Here is a 21,330-nt window from a genome sequence, read left to right as displayed (position 1 = left end):
AAGGCAGAGGCTTTAACCCACCGAGCCACCCAGGTGCCCCGGCCTACTACATTTTATAAACTGTTTTACACCTTGATTTTTCTCTCTCAACAACATATCCAGGCAATTTCTCCATATCGACTTATAGCTTTTATGCAGCTCCATAGTATTTCACTTGGTTGATATAGCACAGGTGATTAACCCAGTCTCCCACTGCTGAACTTTTGGTGGTTTCCAACAATGAATGCCACTATGAGTCATTTTGTACACATAAAATTTTTACGTGCAACTGCACAGAGGATGGTCCTAGGATGGAAATGGATAGATCAAAGAGTAAACGCACCTATAAGAGACAACTCTCACAAATCCCTGTCTCTCTCAACGCCTCACTAGCAAAGTGGTTAATGAAGATGCATGTCTGCCATCTGATAAGTGAGAAATGGCACCTTGGTAATTTGATTTCTCTAATTATGAATGAGTGTGATTGAGCACTCTTTCACATACTGAAGGGTTATGGTAATTTTCTGTCTATGAATTACACATGTCCTTCGCACACTTTTCCACTGGTTTTGACCTTCTTCTTTTCAATAACTTGAAGTTCTTTATCTATTAGAGGAATTAGCTCATCTATATGAGTTGCAAATATGTTCTTGTCTTTTGTCATTAGGTATGTTATGCCGATGTTTTCCATGTTTATGAGTGAAATTTATTTTAAAACCTTTTAATAGAATTCAACTTTCAGATAAAGGGCTGGTATCTAAGATCTATAAAGAACTTCTCAAACTCAATACCTAAAAAAACAAATAATCAAGTCAAAAAATGGGCAGAAGATGTGAACACTTCTCTGAAGAAGACATAAAAATGGCTAACGGACACATGAAAAAATGTTCATCATCATTAGCTATCAGGGAAACTCAAATCAAAACCACACTGAGATACCACCTTACACCAATGAGAATGGCCAAAATTAATAAGGCAAAAAACAACAAATGTCGGGGAGGATGTACAAATAAGAGAACCCTCTTACACTATTGGTGGGAACAGTATGGAGGTTCTTCAAAAAGTTAAAAATAGAGCTACCCTATATCCCAGCAATTGCAGTACTGGGTATTTACCCCAAAGATACAGATGTAGGGAAAAGGGGCGCATGCACCCCAATGTTCATAGCAGCAATGTTCACAACAGCCAAACTGTGGAAAGAGCCAAAATGCCCTTCAACATACAAATGATGAAGAAGATGTGGTTCATATATACAATGGAATATTACTGAGCCATCAGAAAGGATGAATACCCAGCATTTGCATCAACATAGATGGAACTGGAGGCGATTATGCTAAGTGAAATAAGTCAAGCAGAGAAAGTAAATTCTCGTATGGTTTCACTCATATGTGGAACATAAGAAATAGCATGGGGGACCATAAGGGAAGTAAGGGAATACTGGAGTGTGGGAAATCAGGGAAGGGAGACAAACCAGAGACTATGGACTCAGGAAACAATCTGTGGGTTTCAGAGAGGAGGGGGGTGGGAGTGTAGGGTAGCTCAATGACGGGTATTAAGGAGGGCATGTGTTATAATGAGCACTGGGTATTATATGCAAATAATGAATCATGGAACACTACATCAAAAACTAATGATGTACTGTTTGGTAACTAATATAAAAAAAAATAAGAGTTCAACTTTCTAATTAGAAAGACCTTCATTGCAAGACTATAAAGAATTTCACTCATGTTTTTTTCTTGTACTTTTGGTTTCATTTTTACACTGAGTCCTTTTGAACGTTGATCCTGGTGTATGGTCTAAGATACGATCCAGATTTATTTTATTCCAAATGGCTACCAGTTGTCCCTAAATCCTTTGTTAAAAATCTAAATCAATTTTCACCCCACTCATTTATGATCCCACCTTTACCCTAAATGCCCACGTGTATTTGAGACTATTCCTGGAATTTCCGTCCTGTTTCACTGGCTTGCTACTCCAAGTTACTGCCACACTCCTAAGACAGAACTCTGCAACATGGACCAGGCTCTACTCACCGCTCTCTCTTCCCTCTGCTGGCACTCCTGCATGCCATTTTTCATTGAACTTCAGAATCAGCTTGTGTAGAACCCAAGAGAAACAGGCTGGCATTTTTATTTGAAATTTTGTTAAACGAATAATCTTAGAGAAATTAGGCTTTCTTATTGAAGAAGGCATATGTCCTTACATGTGTTCAAGCCTACTTTTGTGAGCTTTGGGAACGTTTTACAAGTTTTCTTCTTATGGATTTTGCATATTTCCAATCATCAGTAACATTTGTCTTCTCCTCCCTTATACTTCACAACCAATTGGTGTTTTGTGTATACAAAAGCTATGGATCACAGTATACGGATTTTTCCATTTCCATAATAGGGGATAGGGCATCTGTATACTGGGATGACATGCAGTTGTTAAAAACAAAGAACGTGTGGGACGCCTGGGTGGCTCAGTTGGTTAAGCAGCTGCCTTCGGCTCAGGTCATGATCCCAGCATCCTGGGATCGAGTCCCACATCGGGCTCCTTGCTCGTCAGGGAACCTGCTTCTCCCTCTGCCTCTGCCTGCCATTCTGTCTGCCTGTGCTCGCTCTCTCTCCTCTCTCTCTCTGACAAATAAATAAAATCTTTAAAAAAAAAAAAAAAAACAAAGAATGTGTGTCTATGCAGTGACACAGTGTGGGGGTGGAAGGGTTTCTAGACTTGTGAGGAACTGTTCGTGTCAGGGAAGAAGAGGTGGGGCACAGAGAACTTACTGCAGATGCTTTGGTATTTTAAAAAATTTTACATATCTTTCTTTTATGTAATAACAAAAATTTCACGACTGTATCAGCAGGAACAGACTACACTGTGGTTTGTGGCTACAGCATAATGTAGTGGCACACAGACATAGTTTTCTTGCTCTGGCTCTGTGTCCAGCACAGGTCGTCAGAGGCTTCCCCTGACCCTTGTCACTGAAGAACCCTTTAGGAGGCTCCAGCATTCTACAACATCACCATCTCTACAGATAGCTTTAGGAAGAACAGATGGACTACCAACCTGCTGTGAAATGCTTCTACCTGGAAAAGTCACACATCACGCCCTTCAGACCATAAGACCATACATCACCTCAAATGGTCCCAGACTGGACCTCAAGGTCCCAGACTGGAAACTTGGTGAGGAGCAGAGATGTGCCCACAGGGTCAAACAGCTGAGGTGGGTGCACAGCACTTAGAAAATAGATAAAGTGAGATACTTCACAAATTCGCATTGGAAAAACCTGCTCTTTAAAAGAGCCCTAAGGGAATGCCTGGGTGGCTCAGTCGGTTGAGTATCTGCTTTGGCTCAGGTCATGATCCCAAGGTCCTGGGATCAAGACCCATGTCAGGCTCCTTTGTCAACAGGGAGCCTGCTTGTTCTCTGCTTGCTGCTCCCCCTGCTTTTGTACTCCCTCCCCCACAATAAATAAATAAATAAATAAATAAATAAATAAATAAAATCTTTAAAAAAATAAAAAATAAATAAAAGAGCCATAAGTAAATTTTTTAATGAAGGACTATTTTTAGGTGTAAGTGGTCCTACCCCCACGAACACACCCACCTTTTTTTTTAAGTAGTCCCCCACTGGGCATGGAACACACTGTGGGGCTCAAACTCACAACTCTGAGATCAAAAGCTGAGCTGAAATCAAGAGTTGGTCACTTAACCGAGCAACCCAGACACCCCATACTTTTAATTTTCCTATCTGAAGACTGAGCTTCCAGACACTTTATTAAAAGAGAGCACATTGATAATACAGAAATCACTACTTAAATTGACTACAGGTGCCCTGGACAGATTCACCCTTCAATGCTGTGGTCCCTCATGTTGATGATTCACCATCACTCATCAGAGAGGGGCTGGCAAGGTGAGCTTCATGCAATGCTTTCCTTGGAGGCCTGATTTCCCCACAGCCTCTGCAGTAGGGAGCCAGACCCTGCCAGCCACTCCAAAACTGACAAGATGAGAGGTGCTAAGCTACACAGAAGGTCCCAAAGGTGGCCATCAACCCAAGGAAAGGCTCTCCAGCAGGTCTATAATCTCAGAAGCCCACCCCTTAGCACTGTGCCATGGCTACTAATGTGGTCAAAGAAGGAAAGCCACATCCTGGTTAAAGCCCTGGTTTCCCTCCTGAGACATCAGCCCTGTATTTTCAACCTACATTATTTCCCCCTTCTAATAGCACGTGTACGAGAGACAGCCCCAACACAGGCAGGAGCAGAGTGGCTAGGGCACAGGCCCAGGGGCCCCCCAGCAACGCCGGCAATGGCAAGCGACAGACTACGTGTGAAACAGTTTCCTCATCTACAATAACGCACCCCACCTCACGAGGTTAGTTGTGAACATAAATTAATACATGCAAAGTGCTGAAGAGGATGCTATCTGGTACTAAGTACTGTATGTTATTTTTACTAATTCTTCCTATGCCTACTTTTATTGACTGTTCCCTTTTCCTGTCTTCACTTCTTTGGGACTGTTCTACTTCGACAGTCTCCTTTACCTTCCTTTCGCCCATCATCAGCAAACACCAACTTGCCAAATGCTGTTTTTGAAAGACAGGGGAGTCTGGGACACAAGAGATGTGGCCTAATCAGGAACTATTGCTTTAAAAGCTCTGCAAATGCAGCGTTCCTGATGAGGGGCCCCAGACCAAGACCTGGTATGATAGCCTCCACTCTTACACACAGGCCTATGGGATCAACACAGGCACTTAAGCGCTGTGGACCCATACCTGCCCACTGCACCTAAGTGGTGGGAGCCACGCATCGGATCTCAGGATCTCACAGTGACCAGCCCTCATAAGCACAGTCACAACCTGGAGTCAGCAGCAGGCTCAATTCACCTCCCAACCTATCCCGACCCGCCCTCCCCGATGCTCCCCACAAAAAGACTGATTCCTAGATTTTTGTAGGTCATGAACTAGCAAAATTTTCTGCAAAATGAGGAGTGACACAGTGTTGCCAAGTTTTTAATTTTACCAAGGAAGGATTTCTAAAACTAGCTAATCTGATGAGAACATTTCAACACCAAAAAAGACACAAAGGACACTGTCTCCGAATTCCAACACTATATAAATTTACCTTTATGAGATATTTTCTCCACTATCCTTATTTTTTCATTTCCCTTCCACAGAGCAAAAATTTAGTTCAAAACTACCATGGACCCCAAGCCAGTGCTGGAAACTCCTGCTCCTCAGGAATGGCACCATGGGTTTCCTCCATCTTTCCTGCCTTCCTCTTCACACCTGTGGGCCTGTTTTCTGTCTGCTTTGGTACCCAAGAAGGACCTGGTTTCAGGACAAAACTGGTTCCAGAAACCCCTGGATCCCACATCAGGGGTCTTATTCCTGTATCCTCTCTTTCATTTACGGAAGCAGTACTGTTTACAGGCAAGAAGATAAACTTCTGGCCTCATTCCCTAAATGGGGCCAGTGTAATGAGATGTAATGACATCTTTTTATTTTTTAAAAATTTTTTAATTTTTTATTTCTTTTCAGCGTAACAATATTCATTGTTTTTGCACTGAACCCAGTGCTCCATGCAATCCGTGCCCTCTCTAATACCCACCACCTGGTTCCCCCAACTTCCCACCCCCCCTCCCCCCACCCCCGCTCCTTCAAAACCCTCAGATTGTTTTTCAGAGTCCATAGTCTCTCATGGTTTAGTATCTTATCTAGGGTTTTACTCTTCCTGGCCCAGGTCAAAACAGCACAAGTCTTGCATTTTCAATGGCAGTAAGAGCTAATGCACAAATGGTAGGAAGGTATACGTTGACAAAAATCAAGACAGTGCTTTTCTTTTTTTCTCTCTCTCTATATATTGCTTTTCTATCTTATCAACAGTGCAAGCATAGAAATTTAAAAAAATTTTTTTCATCATTAATAAAAATTAAACCGTCTCAAGGAAAACATGGTATGTACATACAATGGAATATTATTCAGCCTTAAAAAGGAAGGAAATTGTGACATATATCACAATGTGGATGAACCTTGAAGACATTATACGAAGTAAAATAAGCCAGACACAAAAAGACAAATATTCTAGGATTCCACTTCCACAAGGAACCTAGAGTAGTCAGCAAGTTTAACAGTTGTCATCAGCAGCTGGGGGTGGGAGTGGGGAGTCAGTGTTTAATGCATATAGAGTTTCAGTGCTGGAAGATGAAAAGGTTCTAGAGACAGGGAGTAGTGATGCCTGCATAACTTGTGAATATGCTTCTTGCCATGGAACTGTGCACTTAAAAATGGTAAATTTTTACGTATATTTTTCCACAATAAAAAATATTTTCAAGAGGCTATCTCAATTGGGAAATTAATATAGCTCCCTTTTTATCTAGCTGTTCACTCAAGAAGCATTGTTTGTCTAGCTCTAGATTCCTTACCAATTAGAACAAGAAACTACCTGCTTTCCAAACCTATTTTCCTAGCAAAAAAAAAAAAAGGTATCTGAGAAAGTTCTGAAACCTGTGGCAATGCAAAGCAAAAATAAAAGAACTGAACATGGGGCGCCTGGGTGGCTCAGTCGGTTAAAGCCTCTGCCTTCAGCTCAGGTCATGATCCCAGGGTCCTGGGATCAAGCCCCGCATTGGGCTCTCTGCTCGGCAGGGAGCCTGCTTCCTCCTCTCTCTCTGCCTGCTTCTCTGCCTACTTGTGATCTCTCTGTCAAATAAATAAATAAAATCTTAAAAAAAAAAAAAAAGAACTGAACGTGTATTAGCAACATAGGTAATTTAGTATCTCAAAGAAACAAATACTGGGAAAACAAATTAACATGTAACATAGGTGTCTCCTGCGAACTTTTAAATTAACAGTAAAAGAAGACAGAGTAAGTAGAAAGAGAAAAGCATTATGCCACTTTATACTTGTATAGTGCTGATCTGATCTTGTTGCAATTTTAGTACAACTTAGTGAAGCAGGCAGGACAGATAACCCCCCCAGCATACAGATGTGGAAGGTAAGCTCATAGCTATTAAATAAGTTGCTCAAGGTAAGGCCTCAGCTAGGGAATGAGCTCGGGTCCTTGGCCTGGAAGTCTGGTCCACTCTTCCTATTCAACTAAATCCTCATTTGGAATGAATAATAATACTGACCGATATCTAGAAAATTTTTAGAAAGAAAAATAGTAAAATTCAGGAGTGCCTGGGTGGCTCAGTGGGTTAAAGCCTCTGCCTTCAGCTCAGGTCATGATCCTAGGGTCCTGGGATTGAGCACCGCATCGGGCTCCCTGCTCAGCTGGGAGCCTGCTTTCCCTGTCCTCCCCTCTGCCTGCCTCTCTGCCTACTTGTGATCTCTGTCTGTCAAATAAATAAATAAAATCTTTTTTTAAAATAATAAAATAAAATACTATTTTTTAAAAAATGGTAAAATTCAGTTCCCCTGGATTTTCTCCTTAGGGTTTCTGATCACCCAACTATGTTCAGAATCCCAAAGGCTGGGGACAGCCAAACCCACAGCAGTTCCTAGTGGTGGCAGGTACACAGGTGAGAATGAAAGCTGGGGAAAAAAATTTTCTTTCAAAATGCTCATGCGAAAGCTCTATAGCATTTGTTTTGTATCTTAAACAACTTTGAAATACAATTGATATGAATTGCAAATATTTAATGTAATTTTATCAGTTTTAACACATGTAAACACTTTTGAAACCATCACCCCTAGAGTTCATCTTGCCCCTTTTAATTCTTCCTTCTGCCCCTCTCTGGTCCCTGGTCCCCACCCCAAACAGTCATAGATCTGCTGTCTGCAACTACAGGATAATTTCATATAAATGGCTATCTTTTGACTGGCTTCTTTCACTCAGCATAATTACTCTGAGATTCATTTTTTTATTTGTTCCTTATTGCCTTAAAAAAACTTTCATTTTTAGAGTTTTAGGTTCACAGCAAAACTGAGCAGAATGCACAGAGATTTATCATAGACCTCTGCCCTAAACACACGCACAGCCTCCCCTATAATCAACACCCAGCACTACACCCAGCATTTATTACAACTGATGAAGCAATATTGACACATCTTTACCACCCAGAATCCATTTACTTTAGGGTTCACTGTTGGTATTGTACATTCTAAGAGTTCGGACAAATAGATAATGACATGTCTCTACTGCAGTCATTTCACTGCCCTAAATATCCTCTGTGGTCCAAATTCATTCCTTTTGATTGCTGAGTAACATTCCACTGTAGGGCTATGCAACTTGCTTTTACATACATTTGGGTTTTGGATTGCTACCAGTTTTGTTTAAAGGTTTTATTTTTAAGTAATCTCTCCACCCAACATGGGGCTCAAACTTACAAGATTAAGAGTCACACGTTCCACGGACTGAGCCAGCCGGCACCCTGGATCATTTCTAGTTTTTGCCCATTACAGATTAAACTTCTATGAACATTATTATTTTCATTTTCGATTTCTTTGATTTCTGTTTTGATCTTTATTATTTTTCTTTTTACTTTGGGTTTAATTCCTACTTTTTTTTTACTAGTTTTTTAATATGGAATAAATTTAATAGTTTTTTAATATGAAGTCATTGGAGACCGTTCTTTCTTCCTCTGGGCAACTGGTGCAATAAATTCCCCAAGGATGCTTTAGGAGAATACATGTGTCTATTTTCATTCAGTTTGAACTACTTTCTAATTTCTTCTTGGATTTCTTCCATGACCCATGGCTTATCCAAAAGTGTGTTATTCACTTCTCAAATGTTTCAGGATTTTCCAGACATCTTGTTTTTACTGATTTCTAATTTAATTCCTTATGGTCAGAACAGACCTTGCATAGCTTAAATTATTTTAAAGTTCTTGAGACTTGTTTTATGGCCTAGAATATGATCTATCTGGTTTGATGTGCACTTGAGGAGAACAAGTATTTGCCTTTGTTGAACAGACTGTCAAGAAAGTTGGTGGACAGTGTTGTTGAAGTCTATTACAACCTTTTTTTTTTTTTAAGATTTTATTTATTTGACACAAACAGAGAGACAGCAAGAGAAGGAATACAAGCAGGGGGAGAAGCAGGCTTCCTGCTGAGTAGGGAGCCCAACACAGGGCTTGATCCCAGGACCCTGGGATCATGATCTGAGCTGAAGGCAGACACTTAACAACTGAGCCACCCAGGCACCCCAGTCTATTACATCCTTGCTGATTTTCTGTCTCCTACTTCTATCAGTTATTGAAATTTCTGGCTATAATCATGGATGTGTCTATTTTCCTCACAGTTCTATTTCTACTTTACAGATTTTTGAAGCTGTCAATTACACATGCAAATGTCCAAAGTTGTTACGTCCTCTTGATTAACTAATCTGTCATTATGAAACGATTTGCTTTAGCTCTCATAATATTCTGTGCTCTGAAATATACATTGATATTAATATAGCCACCCCTGCTACATTTTCTCTTATGACTTTCTTCATATAATTTTCTTATATATAGCTTACTTTCTATAGGAATACAGTATATAATACACATAGCATAGAAAATAGGTGTTAATCAACTGTTTATTAGTAAGGCTTCTGGTTAACAGAAGCTATTCGTAGCTTCTTTTCTATAATAGACATCATAAAGTCTCCACAACCCAGTTTTGTGGAGTCAAAAGTTATACACAGTTTTTTTTTTTTAAAGATTTTATTTATTTATTTGACAGAGAGAGATCACAAGTAGACGGAGAGGCAGGCAGAGAGAGAGAGAGAGGGAAGCAGACTCCCTGCTGAGCAGAGAGCCCGATGTGGGACTCGATCCCAGGACCCTGAGATCATGACCTGAGCCGAAGGCAGCGGCTTAACCCACTGAGCCACCCAGGCGCCCCTATACACAGTTTTTTTTTTACTTCATGGGACTGGGTTATCCCTAACCCCCCATGTTGATGTTGTTCAAGGGGCAAGTTGGTACATAAAATACATATGTAATATATAACATAGAAAGGTTTGCATAACATATATATTACTCATGTTCTCTGAGAATGAACAAAAGAGTAAAGCCAGGATTCATTCTCCAAGACTAAGAGTTGGTTAAATTCTTCTTAGTTCACAAGTAGAAACCTGAAGAACAGTCTTTAAAATCTTATTCGAACACAGTGAGTACTGGGGGTAATTTCACTCAACAGAATTGAAAAAGTTAAGGCCTTAATAAAATACACAAGAGCAGGGCGCCTGGGTGGCTCAGTGGGTTAAAGCCTCTGCCTTTGACTCAGGTCATGATCCCAGTGGGGAACCTGCTTCCTCCTCTCTCTCTCTGCCTGCCTCTCTGCCTACTGTGATCTCTGTCTGTCAAATAAATAAATAAAATCTTTAAAAAAAAAAAATACACAAGAGCAATCCATAAATGTCTCTTTGTTTCCGGAGAAGAAAACAAAAAATCATGAGGATGTTGGCAGAATTGTCCTGCTGTAAAAAGGCCTTATTCTCCTGCCAGGGATAAAAATATTTGACACTACAGTATAGCTTGTTCTCAGGTGCTTTACACACAATTGCATTACCTAGTGTTCCAAAAAATAAAAAATAAAAATCAACTGCGTGCATTTTAAAGATCTTATTGGCTCTATTCAACAACTCCTGAATCAGGCAGCATTTAACCCAGATAGGAGCTTGGAGGAGCTATACAGAATGAAAGGCTTTTACAGGCAGAGAAGTGAACAGAAATACGGACGTTACTTTGGCCAAAAAAGCGGGTTGGTTATTGCCTGGTCACTTTATTTTAGGGGATGGCAGGGGTCGGTCAGGCAGATAACCTCACTAGTGCTGATCAGGCAATTCCTGAACGAGTGGTTTAAGATTCCACTTCTGGGAGAGCTGAAGCTGTAATTAAGTTAGATCTTGGTTTGGCCAGGTAGGGCTTAGCATAAGGGACTCCATTTGGGGCCTGTTGTCTTATGTTTAACACTATCTTGCTATATTTTCTTTATACCATTTTCCACCCCCTTTGAAATGTCACTGTATATATTTAAACACTACCTTTTTTGCTACCTTTCTCCTTCATGACAATGTAAGCTCTCTAAAGGCTGGGACCCATCTGGCTCTTGTGCAACATTTGGTCCGCATCCTCTTACACACAGTAGGCCTCAACAAAGTATTTATTAGATGAATGAAAGAACAAACATGCAAGCAATATTTTTGATATATGCCACACTGTTAACAATAATCATCCAGGGAAATTGCACTTTCTCGTTATCTTCTGTTTTAAACTTTTATTAAGAAATCTTGGGGCGCCTGGGTGGCTCAGTGGGTTAAAGCCTCTGCCTTCGGCTCAGGTCATGATCCCGGAGGGCTGGGATCGAGCCCCACATCAGGCTCTCTGCTCAGCAGGGGGCCTGCTTCCTCCTCTCTCTCTGCTGCTTCTCTGTGATCTCTGTCTGTCAAATAAATAAATAAAATCTTAAAAAAAAAAAAAAGAAATCTTTGTTACTGGGGCGCCTGGGTGGGTCAGTTGTTGAGCGTCTGCCTTCGGCTCAGGTCATGATCCCAGGGTTCTGGGATCGAGCCCCACATCAGGCTCCCTGCTTGGCGGGGAGCCTGCTTCTACCTCTCCCACTCCCCCTGCTTGTGCTCCCTCTCTCGCTGTGTGTCTGTCAAGTGAATAAATAAAAATCTTAAAAAAAAAAAAAAGAAAGAAAAATTTTTATTACTTTTGTAATCAGAAAAAAATTTTAAATGAGAGAGGAACAGAGGGAGAGAGAGGGTTCCTTGGGGGCTGCCTTTCACCATGGTGACCACCATCCCTGGAGATCCTTGCCTTGGAGCCTGCAGAATTTCCCTCATGCTTTCTCTTGAAGCCTGGGGCTGTCATGACAGGTTCCCAATCAGCCTACGCTGGTTTAACAGTCCCTTCCTTCTAGAACCCTAAGCCAAATATCAAAACCTTCCCAAAAGTTCTGCCATGACATGCCTTGTTAAAGTGTGCTGTGTCCCCAAACTCTGAGAATTTCTTTTTTTATATCTACAGAAACCTTGATAAGCCAGGGAGGCACTGATAGGATGCACTACAACCTGTCAAGGAAGGGAGAGCCTAAAAGATGAGATTCTCTGAACATAAAGTGGCACGCAAAATAATGTCAGAATAACGAAAGACAAAAGTGAAACCAGACTAACCATCTCCAGCCGTGCCTGCGTTTTGTCCTTACTATAGATATCATTAAAATATTTGAGTGTAAGAGCTGGTGGCAGCCACAAGTAAAAACTGACAGACAACAAACTCCCTTGAACAGGTACGGTTTCCTTCCATCTTTATGTTTCCAGAGCCTAGCATGCATCTGACCAACAACCCAAGTATTATAACCGTGTGCTGAATAAAACAAGCTATGGGCACCTGCCACTGACATGGCCATTTTCAGGTAGTGGCGAAATGATCCTCCAGGACCAAGGATGGCACAAATCAAGGATGAAAGAAGAAAATATGGGAAGTCTCACTTGTACAAGAGAACAGTTAAAAGCCATATATGTCTCTTGAGCACTCATCAGGACTGCATCAAAATGACCGCTGCTCCAACCCTGAACGTTCTGCCCTTCCCATTATGAATAGTTCAGTCAATATATCTAAACCTTGCATGGAGATCCCACAAGTCTGTAAGAACTGAAAACAACTTGAACTTTCTTTTCTTATCCTAAACCTCAGGGCAATTTCTTTCAAACTTCAAGAACAGATCCAAAAGTCTAGCATTCTGGAGATCAGCTTGTATTCCTTCAGTGACACCCCTTCCTTGCCTTCATCTTTGCAAAAATAAGTGTCTTATTCTTCTGAAACTACTCACACTGACACTCATTGACCTTCCCTTCTTTTTACCTTTTAGGACACTTCCATACCAGGTGAACAGAACACAGATACTAAGACAACTCAAGTCTACAAGTGCCATCTCAAGACAAATTTTATTTTAGAAACAGTTTTTTGTGTATTAGAGAAACCTGGGAAGTAAGGATTCTACCTGGGTCACACACAATCTCTCTATCTTGACCTCAGCTCACGTTGCTCCTTTTCCTACCTCCACCTCCAACTGTTACCCCCTTGTCGTGAGGTTGTGTGCAGGAACCTTGTGGAGCCACTGCCCTCCCACTCAGGCCCCCACAACCAGGCAGCACTAAACTGTGTGCAAACACGTGTGGCTTCTCAGACGAGAGCTCACAGCTGAAATGACTTCCCATGGGAGCCATTTCTGAAACATTACATGTCCGAAAGAAAGAATGGAGAGTCCCTGCTAGGTAGCATGATTGTTCACATTAATGTTTAGCAAATATGGTGGATCAGTCTGTTTAGGTCAAGGACAAAGAACTAGGACTGTCCAGGTGGAGAAGTGAAAGGGAAAGAAAGACCTGCAGCTCCCCTGGCCCCCTCTCCACTCAGTGGACAACCATGCTTTTATTTCACAGAGAAAGGAGAAGCATGCAGAAGACAACTACCAATGTTTCTCCAACAAATCTAACCACCTCCCTGCACCTTCATGGCCTCTTTGGCCTGTCTCTTTTGTATGGGGACCATCCACTTAGCCTTGAGGTGTTGGGTCCCAGAGACACCATGCCACCAGCATTTGCATGGCCAGTGTATGCCTACTGGACCATCCCACTGAGTAGAGCAATGAGCTCTAACAACAGCACTGGTCAGAAGCCTCCTCCCACCCCAGGGATCCCCCTTATCTTTGTTCCCTTTTATGGTAAAGCTCCTTAAAAAGCTATCTGCATTTCTTCTCTCCACCTCTCCCTTGAGCCACTCTGTTAGGCTCTTATCCCCACCATTCCACCATTCCCACTCCTGTAAACCACTCATCTCCATGTCACCAAATCCAACAGCAGATCACACTTTCTCTGCAACAGGCTTCTTCACCCAGCTGCCTTGACCCTTTCCTCCTACCACTCTTCCTAATCCATTCCCTTGCTTCCTCCAGGTCTCCTCCTCTTCTCCCAGCCCTTAACCACTGAGGACCTGAGTCCCAGCCCTCAGATTCCCCCCCTCCACCCCACTGTGACTCTAAGTACCTTCTGCAGGCTAACGGTCAGAAGTCAACCTAACTCTCCCAAACTCTAGCTCCTCCTAGCTACTGCATATGCAAAAGGAGGTCTCAATAAGCCCCAAACCAAGCTCATCACCCCCCCCAAAGCATTTGATCTTCCCACAACTGCCCCATCTTGGTGCATGGCAGCCCCTTGCCTCCCATCACTCAAAAGAAAACTGGTGAAACATCTCTGGCCATCCTTGCTCTCTCACACTCATCTACCTCCCAAGTCTTATTGACATCTCCTTCAAAACAGATCCACAATGCAGCACCTCTCCCCTCCACAACTACTGCAAGCCCAAGCCCCACCATCTGCTACCTGGATGACTCCTAACTGATCCTCCTGCTCCCTCTGGCCCTCCAGTCCCTCTAGTCTGTCCTTGTCACAGCAGTCAGAGTGACAAGGTAATGACATACATCACATCAAGGCATTCCTCCACTCTAAAGAGGCCAGTGGCTTCCATTCAAATGTCCTCTGTCAGAAAGGCCTCCTGCCACCTAAACCATGTACATATCACAGGTGCTCCTTAGTGGCCTACTTATCTCCTTAGTACCCCAAGCATGTGAGGCACATCATACGCAATTGTTTGTTATTTGTCTCCCCTACAGAACGTAAAGTCCACAAGATGTGACCTGCATTTAATAGTATTAGTAGTAGCCCTGGGGATGACCAAACTATAAGGTGCTACTGATTGGGCACTGATCGTATACCCAGCTCTTTTGTACATCTGAGCTTCACTCCAATCCTATAGGGAAAGTATTTCTATATACCTACATCACAGAGGAAGAAACAAACTCAAAAAGTTGAACAAGTCTCCCCAACCCACAGAACCTGGGAACACTTGCTTGGGGCTCCACATCTATGTGAGTGATATCCTACAAGATATCAAATGATACTAAAGCTAGAACCATGCCCAAATAATGGATCTGTTGGCTAAATGGACATTTCAGGCAACGTTTCCTACTACTGTTCTTCCCTGTGTCAGCATCTGCTCTCTTAACTGACCCTTCCCAACTGGCCTTCAGTTCAAGACAAAACAAATGACTTACCAATTCCCTGTGCTGAAAGAGTCCTCTGTCAAAGCAAGAACCCACTTACACCCAAATTCTGCAGCATCATCTCTGGGAGAAGAGCACTGACTTAATCTGTCAGTATTCAAGATCATATTACAGTAAAAATTTTTCCTGTAGACTTCATTTTGTAAAGAAAAGTGTCCTAGTGGGAGGAGGAGGAGGATCATGAGTCTGGAAAGGCAGCCTGTCTCCACTGCTGTCAGCATAACCCTGACAAGATGATCCATCTTCTATGCCTCTTCCCAAGGCTACCTCCATGATAATGTCTTCAGGAGCCTTTGATCTACTCAAAAATATCTCCCACACATAAGCAATATCTATCTGGTTACCATACAAGAGACACTCCCTTGAGAAGGGAGAGAATGCACTGGCTAAAATGGAACGGGAAAGGAAGCAGAGATACAGGGCACAAAATCCCACCAAAGAGGGAGACACCAGAGAAGTGCCAGGTCTCAGGGTCCCAGGTCCAGTGCTGGAGTATGGCCTTGATAAGATAAATCGCAGTTGAAAAGAGATGGACTCAGCTGAGAGACCCAGCTGAAGTGCCATAAACAAAGCCTGTTTCCTTGCTTGTCACAGTCCAGGCACACAATGTACTCTTCGGAAGTGGAAGAAGAAGGGGGACTGAGAAAAGTACATTTTAATGGCAAAAGCTAATTGAAACCATACTCTCACCTTCTCAGTGTATAAGGAAAGAACAAAGAGATACCATGCAAAGCACCTTCTAAGGTGAGCTCAAGAATGATGCTGAAGGAAAGGGCTGTTAACCTCAGCCACCTACCTTTCTGGATTACAGTAAAGCCATCAGCAGCTGGATGAAGTCCCTTGCTTCGGGTCAAGGAGGAACCAAGGATGATGCCTCAGTTCCTCTGTATTTACATGCAAGGATCACTGGTTATGAAACCTCCCATTCATCTCACTGATCTCAGTCACTTGCAGATCCACTGATGAGCTGGGAGTTGAAGGATAAAAACTAGTTCACTGAAACACACAGACCCATACATCTCAGTACCACCTTCCTAGGGTCCAAATTAGATCACTCACACCATTAAGGCATATTCCAAAGAACTCCAGGATTACTGACCAAAAACAAAACAAAACAAACAAACAAACAAACAAACCAGGAAAAGCCCACAAACTCCTTGTTTGCCAAAAATTACCAGATACTGCACAAAATTAATATCTAGTCCCTTCTTTCATGGAATGCAGGGTCAACACACAAATTAGATAAACATTTACCTTTAAAAATGATGAATCCAGAAATTTTTAAAAACAAAACAAAAAATGTTTTGTTCTATCTTACTCCAAAGTTATTGTTTTTATCTGAACTAGTTGCCAACGTTTACAAAGTTTGAGTTCACAAACACACACATCCCCAGGTCTCTTCTTGAAAGACCGGATAATCTGGCCATCCTAGGGCCACATTCCTGTCAGGGGCAGCAACACGAGAGGTGCAGTAGCAGCTTTCAGATGGAAGATGTTCTCTCTACTTCTCCAGAGCCCTCAGCATCATCTTGGTCTCTTAGAATTAATTAACAACAAAAAAATGTTATTGGGAAAAAAAAAGATTTTTTCCAAAGAAAAAATACTTCAGTGTATAACCATTTGCTAGTTTAAATAATCAAAGGGGAAAAAAGGAAAAAGAAAAATGTAAGCACACAAAATTAGGGAATAGGACAGGGATAACAGCCCCAGATACAGAGGAAAAAGCTGTATAAAACAGGTGATTTTCTATGGACATGTAAATCACCAAAACTAAGCCCAGAAAGAGATAGCAAGTCTAAAAAAGCACCAGGCTTAGGTAGTTTCACAGGGGAATTCCACCAAATTTAAAGAAACCTATAATTTCAAGAGTATTTAAACTAGCTAATGCAGAGAAAGCTTTGAATAAAGCTACGGAAAGCAATAAAACAACTTGATAAAGAGTACACTAAGAAACAAAATTACAAACTACTTTCACATATAATAATGTAAAATGACTAAGTAAAATATTAATAGAACCTGGCTATATATTAATGGAGTTTTCACAGATGATTCAATAACATGATGATGATTCAATAACATAAAATCTGTTACTATAATCCATATCAACAGGTCAAGAAAGACCATCTAAATGATAATTTCACAGATGTTAAATGGCATTTCATAAAAGTCAACAACCATTTTTGATTAAAAAAACAAATAGCAACAACACACCCCTTAGTAAAATAACTAGTGTGGCAAAAACACTAAAAGCATTCTCAATAAAGTAAGGAACAAGACAAGATACCCACTAGCATTCCCAATATTTAATCTTGTTTTGGAAATACAATGCAACCAAAAAAATGAAATAAGAGACATAAAAAGTAGAAAACATGGAATGAAATTCTTATTTGTGACTGATATGATATTATACCTGAAAATCCAAAAGAACCAACTGCAAACACTAATAGAAACAATATGATTACATAAGTTGCTACTTGCAAAATTAATAAGTACAAAATTAATAAGTAATTTAATAAAATTTCAGGGTGCCTTGGTGGCTCAGTCAGCTAAGTCTCTGCCTTCGGCTCAAGTTCTAATCCCAGCATCCTCGGATCAAGCCCTGCATCGGGCTCCCTGCTTAGGGGGGAATCTGCTTCTCCTTCTGCCCTGCATCGGGCTCCCTGCTTAGGGGGGAGTCTGCTTCTCCTTCTGCCTGCTGCTCCCCCTACTTGTGCTCCCTCTAGTAAATAAATAAAATCTTTTAAAAAATTATTAAGTACAATAATAGAAATATGTAACATAAGAAAGGGTCCTATTTTCAACAACAACAAAAGACCAAATAACAGGAATAAACTTAAGAAATGTACAGGATTTTTAAACAAACATTTTAAAGACATTTCTGAGACAACTGAAAAAATGTGTATGTAGATTGGATTTTAGATTAAATTAATAATAGGCAATAAACTGTTAATTTTGATAAATATAAAAAAGTTTTGATAAATATAGCAATGAGGTTATATTATTTCAAAAGTTCCTATTTGTTCCAGTTCCCAAGTTATACTCTTAAGTAGTTACGAATAAAATCATTTGTTAATTCTGAAGTAGTTATGAATAAAATCATTTGTTTTAAAGTATTCTAGTTCTTCATCCTACAAAGAAGTGGAGGGAGGAGAGACAAATGATTCAAGATTGGCAACACATGGGAAACTGTTTAAGAAGATGTGATGGATACATCAAGGTTCATTATATTGTCTCCCCTACTTTTGAATATTTGAAAATGTGCACAATAGGATCCAAAGAAAAGGCAGATAATGAGAGACCCAAAGGTAAGCAACAGGCTTATAAAAACACACACAAATTGCCAGCTAACAATTAGAAATGCAAATTAAAGTTACAAATAGGATGTCATTTTCATCAATCAAATAGAAAAACGATAAAAAATATTTGGTAACATTCAGCATTGGGGGGAAGAGAGGCAACTGACACTGCTGGGGAAAGTATCCATCGGTACATTGGAGGGCACTTTGGCCTCACCTTTCAAAATTATAAACACACACTCCTTGGCCCAGCAATTCCACTTCTTAGGAATTTACACCACAGATAATTAAATCAAGTATTTCCTGCTACCTACAATAGCCATACACTAGAGATAGAAAAGTGGAGGAAACAATGCCCCTACTCTCATAGGGCTTCCATTCTTGTAGGGGAGGAGACAGCCAGTAAAGCAAGTTAAGTACACAGACAATTGTAAGGTCAAGAGAAGTAAGTGTGATGAAAAAAGCAAACAGAATAAGGGCATTGGGAATGGCAAGAAGTCTATTTTGCATGGGCTGGTCTCTCAGAGAGGGAGGGCCTCTCTGAGGACAGGAGGACGTGACAGTTGGGCAGAGACCTGGGTGAGGAAGAAAACAAAGCAGAAGCATGTCCTGGAGAACATTCCAAGAAGGGAAGGAAGCCACAGGCTAACATGCAAATTTGGCTTTCCTGCCCTCTGCTTTACTTTTTATTCCCTAACAGTCTTTCGTTCCTCCAAAGAATATGAGCACCTCTTGAATGTCTCTTTGTCCCAATACAAAAATGAAAATAAGCATACCCTTTTAATACAGTACATCTTTCAAGGAAGGTACCAGACCAGCACTGTTTCCCCAAACACTCTTGGGCCTAACAATTTCGTTTCTTCAAAGGAAGAATTCCCAAACTTATCTCGGTGTAATGCCAAACCTGTTAACAAAAGTACATTAAAGCTATTCAAGAGTTTTTATTTTTTATTTTATTTTTTTAAAGATTTTATTTGTTTATTTGACAGAGAGAGATCACAAGTAGGCAGAGAGGCAGGCAGAGAGAGATTGGGGGAAGCAGGCTCCCCGCTGAGCAGAGAGCCCGATGCGGGACTCGATCCCAGGACCCTGAGATCATGACCTGAGCGGAAGGCAGCGGCTTAACCCACTGAGCCACCCAGGCGCCCCCTATTCATGAGTTTTTAATGCAGATAAACCTTTCCACAAAAAAAGAGGACAAATTAGTTTCACAAAAGATACTGACCAGCTACTAGATAACTTTATACACAAAAAAACAAAAACAAAACCAAAAAAACTGTCAGTCCCTGCCCTTCTGGCAAGAATGTGAACCACTGACTTAGAGGAGACTGCAATTTAATTTCATAACCTTTTAAGCAATGAATTTGAAATGCTGAAATGTCTATTTGGATAAATATTTCTATAATATAAATATTCTATAAATAGAAATATTTATCGAAATATTTTTATTTTATTTATCCAAATATTCATATTTTCAATTTCGTGATCTTTCAGGCAATGAAACTGATATTTTTAGAGACTATTTTGATAAATATTTGACACTGAAGTAGCCAGTGTCAATTAAGGGCATTCCAGTTGACCCCAAAAGAAAGGACTCGGTAACACCTGAGAACATTACATAGTAACTTGTTCAAAACCGTGAAACATCCAGACTTCACACTTGCCATGAATGATACGTTCTATGACCAGCCAGATTACGAAGCTAGCATACAAGGAGAGCTTTGTCCCTGTGAAATACACTATCTTAATTCTGAAATCAGCTTTACCTGGATGCATTCATCTCCTACTCAGAGGGAGAAAGCAAAAAACTAAGACTTCCAGACTCCACGGAGATTCCTAAGGAGACAACTCAGTGCAGTCAAATTTCAAGCACCTGCACAACCAACGACAGGTTTCCCTCCAACCGCTGGCGATGCGGTGTCCCCCTGGGCACAGCGCATTTAACCTTCCCCCAAACGTCCAGCAGTTCTGAGCAGAGAACGCCACTTCTGACGACGAGCTACCCGAGAAAAATGACCAGAGTGAGAAACCGAAAAAAGATAAGCTTCCGCACAAGCCAGCCCAGCACGAGGGGCGCTCGGTTTTGAGTTCTATGCAGATCTGAGGCGAAGAGCCCCAACGCTCTCAGGCTCAGGAGCCTGCGCTTCTGCGTCTCATCTACGTGCCGGCGTCCCGGAGCCTCACAGGGGACGCCCCCGCCCCCACGCTCTCCTCTACTCTCCCACGCGGGGTCGTGAGTGCCCGCTGCTCCCAGCCCTTGGAGGAGACCCTGGTCCAGCCCGTCGCGGACAGGGTCCCACTGGCTCCCCTGGGAAGGGGAAGGGCATGGGGCTGAGCTCCGCGGAGGGCCAGAAAAGGACACCCGGGGAGGGAGGGGACCGTCGGGGTGCTCCCGCGGGCCAGGCGAGGGGAAAGGATGGAGGAGAATCGGAAGAGGACACCGGAGTGTGGAAGGGAGACATTGGGCGCTCCTGCAGGCAAGAAACTTATAGAGGGCCGGGAGGATCCAGGTCTGCTTGCGCGCCAGGTAGGGGGCCTCGCCCCTGAGCCGCGCCTCACCTGCCCAGAGCCCGCTTCATGCCCGCGTCCGCGGCGCAGCGCGGCTCTGCCGGCCTCTTGCCCGCCAGGCGCAGGTTCTGCTTCAGGCGGCAGTCGGCGTCCAGCGCCGCGGCGGCCGAGCCGGAGGAGGACGAGCCCGAGGCGGCGCAGCGCTCATGTTCCAAGGCGACGGGCTCGGTCCGCTTCCTCATCCCGCGGCCGACACGGCCGGCCGCCGGCGGCGTCCTCTGACCTCGCCCGCCCGCGCTGCAGTCACCGCTACTCACGGGAGCCGCGGCCGCCGGGAGCCCGCACCCCCTAGCATCCCAGTCCCAGGCCGCGGCGCCCGACTCTACGGACCGGCGCCTGGGACCAGGCTGGCCGCGTCGGCCAATTAGCGCCGCGCTCCCACCGGCCCCGCCCCGCCCCGCCCCGCCCCCTCCTGGGTTCCGCCGGGAGCGCGCCCAGCGTCCCC

At 42.5% G+C, this 21,330-nt stretch overlaps 1 protein-coding gene across 1 annotated transcript in view; it reads right to left on the bottom strand.

Moving 5' to 3' along the window:
• The window catches only part of ABHD12 (abhydrolase domain containing 12, lysophospholipase), an 89,842-nt gene extending 68,617 nt beyond the window's left edge, over positions 1 to 21,225 (bottom strand). Inside the window, exon 1 of the mRNA XM_047744229.1 lies at positions 20,877 to 21,225. Coding sequence (XP_047600185.1) covers positions 20,877 to 21,067 — 191 coding nt within the window. The 5' untranslated portion in view covers positions 21,068 to 21,225. The remainder of the gene's footprint in view (positions 1 to 20,876) is intronic.
• Positions 21,226 to 21,330: the final 105 nt, after the last annotated feature.

Source organism: Lutra lutra, chromosome 9 (genome assembly GCF_902655055.1).
Source record: "Lutra lutra chromosome 9, mLutLut1.2, whole genome shotgun sequence".
NCBI lineage: Eukaryota > Metazoa > Chordata > Mammalia > Carnivora > Mustelidae > Lutra > Lutra lutra.
The sequence above is the reverse complement of the archived record's forward strand: the minus strand, read 5'-3'. Positions and strand labels throughout refer to the sequence as shown.